Source organism: Seriola aureovittata, chromosome 18, assembly GCF_021018895.1.
Source record: "Seriola aureovittata isolate HTS-2021-v1 ecotype China chromosome 18, ASM2101889v1, whole genome shotgun sequence".
Lineage (NCBI taxonomy): Eukaryota > Metazoa > Chordata > Actinopteri > Carangiformes > Carangidae > Seriola > Seriola aureovittata.
The window spans coordinates 17,217,538-17,226,268 of NC_079381.1; the positions used below are offsets into that span (position 1 = coordinate 17,217,538).

Sequence of the window (8,731 nt, forward strand, 5' to 3'; positions counted from 1 at the left end):
ACTATGACGTTTTTTGTTAATTTTATGCCTTTCTATACTATGACGTTTTATGCCATACGATACTATGACGTTTTTTGCCTTATTATACTGTTACATTTTATGCCTTACTATACTATGACCTTTTTTGACGATTTTATGCTTTACTTTACTATTATGTTATTTGACAATTTTATGCCATACTATAGTATGACGTTTTATGCCATACTATACTATGACGGTTTTTGACAATTTTATGCCATACTATACTATGACGTTTTATGCCATACTATACTATGACGGTTTTGTTGATGATTTTATGCTTTACTATACTATGACCTCTTATGTTTTCATCAGAACTCATGTATGACCCCAGAGCATGACAGGACACAAAAAACACCAGCAGTAACAATGCAAGAAAGTTTATTGGGGAAAAGACAATAGTGATGGTGAATGTAGAAGGGGAGTGTGTCTAGGAAATCCAGGTGTCTGGTGAGCACACAAGGCAGGAGTTCGGAGGACACTGGAGACCAAAGGCAGGTGGGTGGTGTGGCGTGGCGTCAGCGGGAAATGGCAGGATCAGCAGCAAACAATTCAGGAAATCTTCTTGAGCACAGGAGAACGAAGAGTTAATGAAGTTAAAACACCGGGGATATCAGTGAAACACTACATAACTTTGTAGTCACACAAAGGTTTTCATGCTTTACTATACTATGACATTTTTTGATATTTTAATCTATACTATTCTATGACGTTTTTTTGACAATTTTATGCCATACTATACTATGACGTTTTTTGTTAATTTTATGCCATACTATACTATGACGTTTTTTGACAATTTTATGCCATACTATACTATGACGTTTTATGCCATACTATACTATGACGTTTTTTGACAATTTTATGACATAATATACTATGATGTTTTTTGACAATTTTATGCCATACTATACTATGACGTTTTATGCCATACTATACTATGACGTTTTTTGACAATTTTATGCCATACTATACTATTACATTTTATGCCTTACTATACTCTGACGTTTTTTGACGATTTTATGCTTTACTTTACTATTACGTTTTTTGACAATTTTATGCCATACTATACTATGACGTTTTATGCCATACTATACTATGACGTTTTCTGACAATTTTCTGACATAATATACTATGACGTTTTTTCAGTTTTATGCCTTACTATACTATGACGTTTTACTCCATACTATACTATGACGTTTTTTGACAATTTTATGACATAATATGATGTTTTTTGACAATTTTATGCCATACTATACTATGACGTTTTATGCCATACTATACTATGACGTTTTTTGGCGATTTTATGCCATACTATACTATGACGTTTTTTGACAATTTTATGCCATACTATACTAAGATGTTTTTTGACGATTTTATGCTTTACTTTACTATTACGTTTTATGCCATATATACTATGACGTTTTTTGACAATTTTATGCCATACTATACTATGACATTTTTTGACAATTTTATGACATAATATACTATGATGTTTTTTGACAATTTTATGCCATACTATACTATGACGTTTTATGCCATACTATACTATGACGTTTTTTAACAATTTTATGCCATAATATACTATGACGTTTTTTGACGATTTTATGCCATACTATACTATGACGTTTTATGCCATACTATACTATGATGTTTTTTGGCGATTTTATGCCATAGTATACTATGACGTTTTATGCCTTACTCTACTATGATGTTTTATGCCATACTATACTATGACGTTTTTTGTTGAATTATGCCTTACTATACTATGACATTTTTTCACAATTTTATGCCTTACTATACTATTACATTTTATGACTTACTATACTATGACGTTTTTTGACGATTTTATGCTTTACTTTACTATTACGTTTTTTGACAATTTTATGCCATACTATGACGTTTTATGCCATACTATACTATGACGTTTTATGCCTTACTATACTATGATGTTTTATGCCATACTATACTATGATGTTTTTTGACAATTTTATGCCATACTATACTATGATGTTTTATGCCATACTATACTATGATGTTTTTTGACAATTTTATGCCATACTATACTATGACGTTTTATGCCATACTATACTATGAAGTTTTTTGGCGATATTATGCCATAGTATACTATGACGTTTTATGCCTTACTCTACTATGATGTTTTATGCCATACTATACTGTGACGTTTTTTGTTTAATTATGCCTTACTATACTATGACATTTTTTCACAATTTTATGCCTTACTATACTATTACATTTTATGCCTTACTATACTATGACGTTTTTTGACGATTTTATGCTTTACTTTACTATTACGTTTTTTGACAATTTTATGCCATACTATACTATTACATTTTATGCCTTACTATACTATGACGTTTTTTGACGATTTTATGCTTTACTTTACTATTACGTTTTTTGACAATTTTATGCCATACTATACTATGACGTTTTATGCCATACTATACTATGACGTTTTATGCCTTACTATACTATGATGTTTTATGCCATACTATACTATGACGTTTTTTGACAATTTTATGCCATACTATACTATGACGTTTTATGCCATACTATACTATGACGTTTTTTGACAATTTTATGCCATACTATGACGTTTTATGCCATACTATACTATGACGTTTTTTGACAATTTTATGCTTTACTTTACTATTACGTTTTTTGACAATTTTATGCCATACTATACTATGACGTTTTATGCCATACTATACTATGACGTTTTTTGACAATTTTATGCCATACTATGACGTTTTATGCCATACTATACTATGACGTTTTTTGACAATTTTATGACATAATATACTATGACGTTTTATGCCATACTATACTATGACGTTTTTTGACGATTTTATGCCATACTATACTATGAAGTTTTTTGGCGATTTTATGCCATACTATGACGTTTTATGCCATACTATACTATGACGTTTTATGCCTTACTATACTATGATGTTTTATGCCATACTATACTATGATGTTTTTTGACAATTTTATGCCATACTATACTATGATGTTTTATGCCATACTATACTATGATGTTTTTTGACAATTTTATGCCATACTATACTATGACGTTTTTATGCATACTATACTATGAAGTTTTTTGGCGATATTATGCCATAGTATACTATGACGTTTTATGCCTTACTCTACTATGATGTTTTATGCCATACTATACTGTGACGTTTTTTGTTTAATTATGCCTTACTATACTATGACATTTTTTCACAATTTTATGCCTTACTATACTATTACATTTTATGCCTTACTATACTATGACGTTTTTTGACGATTTTATGCTTTACTTTACTATTACGTTTTTTGACAATTTTATGCCATACTATACTATTACATTTTATGCCTTACTATACTATGACGTTTTTTGACGATTTTATGCTTTACTTTACTATTACGTTTTTTGACAATTTTATGCCATACTATACTATGACGTTTTATGCCATACTATACTATGACGTTTTATGCCTTACTATACTATGATGTTTTATGCCATACTATACTATGACGTTTTTTGACAATTTTATGCCATACTATACTATGACGTTTTATGCCATACTATACTATGACGTTTTTTGACAATTTTATGCCATACTATGACGTTTTATGCCATACTATACTATGACGTTTTTTGACAATTTTATGCTTTACTTTACTATTACGTTTTTTGACAATTTTATGCCATACTATACTATGACGTTTTATGCCATACTATACTATGACGTTTTTTGACAATTTTATGCCATACTATGACGTTTTATGCCATACTATACTATGACGTTTTTTGACAATTTTATGACATAATATACTATGACGTTTTATGCCATACTATACTATGACGTTTTTTGACGATTTTATGCCATACTATACTATGAAGTTTTTTGGCGATTTTATGCCATACTATACTATGACGTTTTATGCCATACTATACTATGACGTTTTTTGACAATTTTATGACATAATATACTATGATGTTTTTTGACAATTTTATGCCATACTATACTATGACGTTTTATGCCATACTATACTATGACGTTTTTTGACAATTTTATGCCATGCTATACTATGACGTTTTTTGATGATTTTATGGCATACTATACTATGACGTTTTATGCCATACTATACTATGAAGTTTTTTGGCGATATTATGCCATAGTATACTATGACGTTTTATGCCTTACTCTACTATGATGTTTTATGCCATACTATACTATGACGTTTTTTGTTTAATTATGCCTTACTATACTATGACATTTTTTCACAATTTTATGCCTTACTATACTATTACATTTTATGCCTTACTATACTATGACGTTTTTTGACGATTTTATGCTTTACTTTACTATTACGTTTTTTGACAATTTTATGCCATACTATACTATTACATTTTATGCCTTACTATACTATGACGTTTTTTGACGATTTTATGCTTTACTTTACTATTACGTTTTTTGACAATTTTATGCCATACTATACTATGACGTTTTATGCCATACTATACTATGACGTTTTATGCCTTACTATACTATGATGTTTTATGCCATACTATACTATGACGTTTTTTGGCAATTTTATGCCATACTATACTATGACGTTTTACGCCATACTATACTATGACGTTTTTTGGCGATTTTATGCCATACTATACTATGACGTTTTATGCCATACTATACTATGACGTTTTTTGACAATTTTATGACATAATATACTATGACGTTTTATGCCATACTATACTATGACGTTTTTTGACGATTTTATGCCATACTATGACGTTTTATGCCATACTATATACTATGACGTTTTTTGGCGATTTTATGCCATACTATACTATGACGTTTTATGCCATACTATACTATGACGTTTTTTGACAATTTTATGACATAATATACTATGATGTTTTTTGACAATTTTATGTCATACTATACTATGACGTTTTATGCCATACTATACTATGACGTTTTTTGACAATTTTATGCCATACTATACTATGACGTTTTTTGATGATTTTATGGCATACTATACTATGACCTTTTATGCCATACTATACTATGAAGTTTTTTGGCGATATTATGCCATAGTATACTATGACGTTTTATGCCTTACTCTACTATGATGTTTTATGCCATACTATACTATGACGTTTTTTGTTTAATTATGCCTTACTATACTATGACATTTTTTCACAATTTTATGCCTTACTATACTATTACATTTTATGCCTTACTATACTATGACGTTTTTTGACGATTTTATGCTTTACTTTACTATTACGTTTTTTGACAATTTTATGCCATACTATACTATGACGTTTTATGCCATACTATACTATGACGTTTTATGCCTTACTATACTATGATGTTTTATGCCATACTATACTATGACGTTTTTTGGCGATTTTATGCCATACTATACTATGACGTTTTCTGAAAATTTTCTGACATAATATACTATGACGTTTTTTGACAGTTTTATGCCATACTATACTATGACGTTTTACGCCATACTATACTATGACGTTTTTTGGCGATTTTATGCCATACTATACTATGACGTTTTATGCCATACTATACTATGACGTTTTTTGGCGATTTTATGCCATACTATACTATGACATTTTATGCCTTACTATACTATGACGTTTTTTGACAATTTTATGCCATACTATACTATGATGTTTTTTGACGATTTTATGCTTTACTTTACTATTACGTTTTTTGACATTTTATGCCATACTATACTATGACGTTTTATGCCATATATACTATGACGTTTTTTGACAATTTTATGCCATACTATACTATGACGTTTTTTGACAATTTTATGACATAATATACTATGATGTTTTTTGACAATTTTATGCCATACTATACTATGACGTTTTATGCCATACTATACTATGACGTTTTTTGACAATTTTATGCCATACTATGACGTTTTATGCCATACTATACTATGACGTTTTTTGACAATTTTATGACATAATATACTATGACGTTTTATGCCATACTATACTATGACGTTTTTTGACGATTTTATGCCATACTATACTATGACGTTTTATGCCATACTATACTATGAAGTTTTTTGGCGATTTTATGCCATAGTATACTATGACGTTTTATGCCTTACCCTTCTATGATGTTTTTTGTTAATTTTATGCCTTGCTATACTATGACGTTTTATGCCATACTATACTATGACGTTTTTTGACAATTTTATGACATAATATACTATGATGCTTTTTGACAGTTTTATGCCATACTATACTATGACGTTTTTTGACAATTTTATGACATAATATACTATGATGCTTTTTGACAATTTTACGCCATACTATACTATGACGTTTTTTGGCGATTTTATGCCATACTATACTATGACGTTTTATGCCATACTATACTATGACGTTTTTTGACAATTTAATGCCATACTATACTATGAAGTTTTTTGACGATTTTATGCTATAATTAATTTGACGTTTTTTGACAATTTTATGACATAATATACTATGACGTTTTATGCTATACTATACTATGACATTTTTTGACAATTTTATGCCTTACTATACTATGATGTTTTATGCTATACTATACTATGACATTTTTTCACAATTTTGTGCAATAATATACTATGACGTTTTTTGACAATTTTATGCAATAATATACTATCACGTTTTTTGACATTTTATGCCCCATTATACTATTGCATTTTATGCCATACTATACAATGACGTTTTTTGTTGATTTATGCCTTACTATACTATGACGTTTTCTGACAATTTTCTGACATAATATACTATGACGTTTTTTGACCGTTTTATGCCTTACTATACTATGACGTTTTTTGGCGATTTTATGCCATACTATACTATTACGTTTTTTGACAATTTTATGCCATACTATACTATGACGTTTTATGCCATATATACTATGACGTTTTTTGACAATTTTATGCCATACTATACTATGATGCTTTTTGACAATTTTATGACATACTATACTATGATGTTTTTTGATAATTTTATGCCTTACTATACTATGACATTTTTTCACAATTTTGTGCAATACTATACTATGACTTTTTTTGATGATTTTATGCCTTACTATACTATGACGTTTAATGCCATACTATACTATGACGTTTTTTGATGATTTTATGTCTTTCTATACTATGACGTTTTATGCCTTATTATACTATGACGTTTAATGCCATACTATACTATGACGTTTTTTGACAATTTTATGCCATACTATACTATGACATTTTTTCACAATTTTGTGCCATACTACACTATGACGTTTTACGATGATTTTATGCCTTATTATACTATGACTTTTTTTGACAATTTTATGCCTTACTTTATCATGACTTTTTTCGAAGTTTTATGCCTTACTATACTATGACATTTTTCGCAGTTTTATCTCATACTTTACTACTATAACTTTTTATGCCTTACTGTTATGTTATTGTCAAAACTGATGTTGAACCCCAGAGCATGACAGGACAGAAAACACACCAGCAATAACATTGCAAGGGAGGTTACTGGGGAAAAGGCAATAGTGGTGGTGAACGTAGAAAGGGAGTGGGTCCAGGAAATCCAGGTGTCTGGTGAGTACACAAGGCAGGATTATGGAGGACACTGGAGACCAGAGGCAGGTGGGTGGTGTGGCTATCGTCAGTGGAAAGTGGCAGGGTCAGCAGCGCTCAAATCAGCAAGTCTTCTTGAGCACAGGAGAACAAAGAGTTAATGCAGGCAAAAACACCGGGGAGATCACAGGACCACTAGACAACTCTGTAGTAACGTTTTTATGCCTTACTATTATGGTGTGACTTTTATGTCTCACTAAATTATGATTTTTTTTTTATGACTAACTATACTATGAGATCCAGAATTGAGAACAATTTTTTTGTTTCAAAAAATTCAAAATTAAAATTAAAATTAATTGAATGTATTCAGAAATACATTTTATCCTTGCAAGATATTGTTGTGAATTCGCAAATGGATTTTTTGTATCTGTGGAAGGTGTTCTATTTTTACAGTTTACACATTTACGCAGGGATTGTCAATCTGTTCATTGAAATAAATCTACCTCCATACTCTTTGTACAGATGGAGGGGTGATAGCTGGTGCTGTCATCGCAGCCATCGTGATTTTCACCTTGATAGGCGGACTGCTGTACTACGTCTTCAGCGTCCGGGGTTATAAACTGAGCGCCTTGAGCCTGCCAACAAGAACAACCAGTAACATCGATGTGGTATGTTATTGACAAGCTTTTTACGGTCTGTCACGGAAACATGGTGCAGTTTTTATGGGAGTGTAAATGCTAAGTGGTGTCATTTTTTTATTGCAGCCTGCCTTCACCAACCCCAACTTTGGAGGAGAATCGGAGACATAAATCATCATTCAAGTTTTGTACAGTACATCTTTCTTTTTTTTTTTAAGAAATCAACAATAATGTAGTTAAAAGATTAAGCAGTTGTATATATTGTAATACACCAATAACAATGGTGTATTAAACTAAAAAAACTTAATTTCCATGTCTTGCACTTACATTTGAAGTTTTTTTTTAATTTTTAAAGCAATAATTGTGAAACATGTCCAGAGTAATTCAGAAACGTTGTACATGTAATTCTTTATATGTGCTATATAAAAACTTTTACCATCAAATATGAAATTGTG

At 30.1% G+C, this 8,731-nt stretch overlaps 1 protein-coding gene across 1 annotated transcript in view; it reads left to right on the forward strand.

Moving 5' to 3' along the window:
* LOC130186820 (macrophage mannose receptor 1) overlaps positions 1–8,726 on the forward strand; it is a 36,542-nt gene extending 27,816 nt beyond the window's left edge. Inside the window, exons 49-50 of the mRNA XM_056404112.1 lie at positions 8,161–8,306; positions 8,403–8,726. Coding sequence (XP_056260087.1) covers positions 8,161–8,306; positions 8,403–8,447 — 191 coding nt within the window. The 3' untranslated portion in view covers positions 8,448–8,726. The remainder of the gene's footprint in view (positions 1–8,160; positions 8,307–8,402) is intronic.
* The last annotated feature ends 5 nt before the right edge of the window (positions 8,727–8,731 follow it).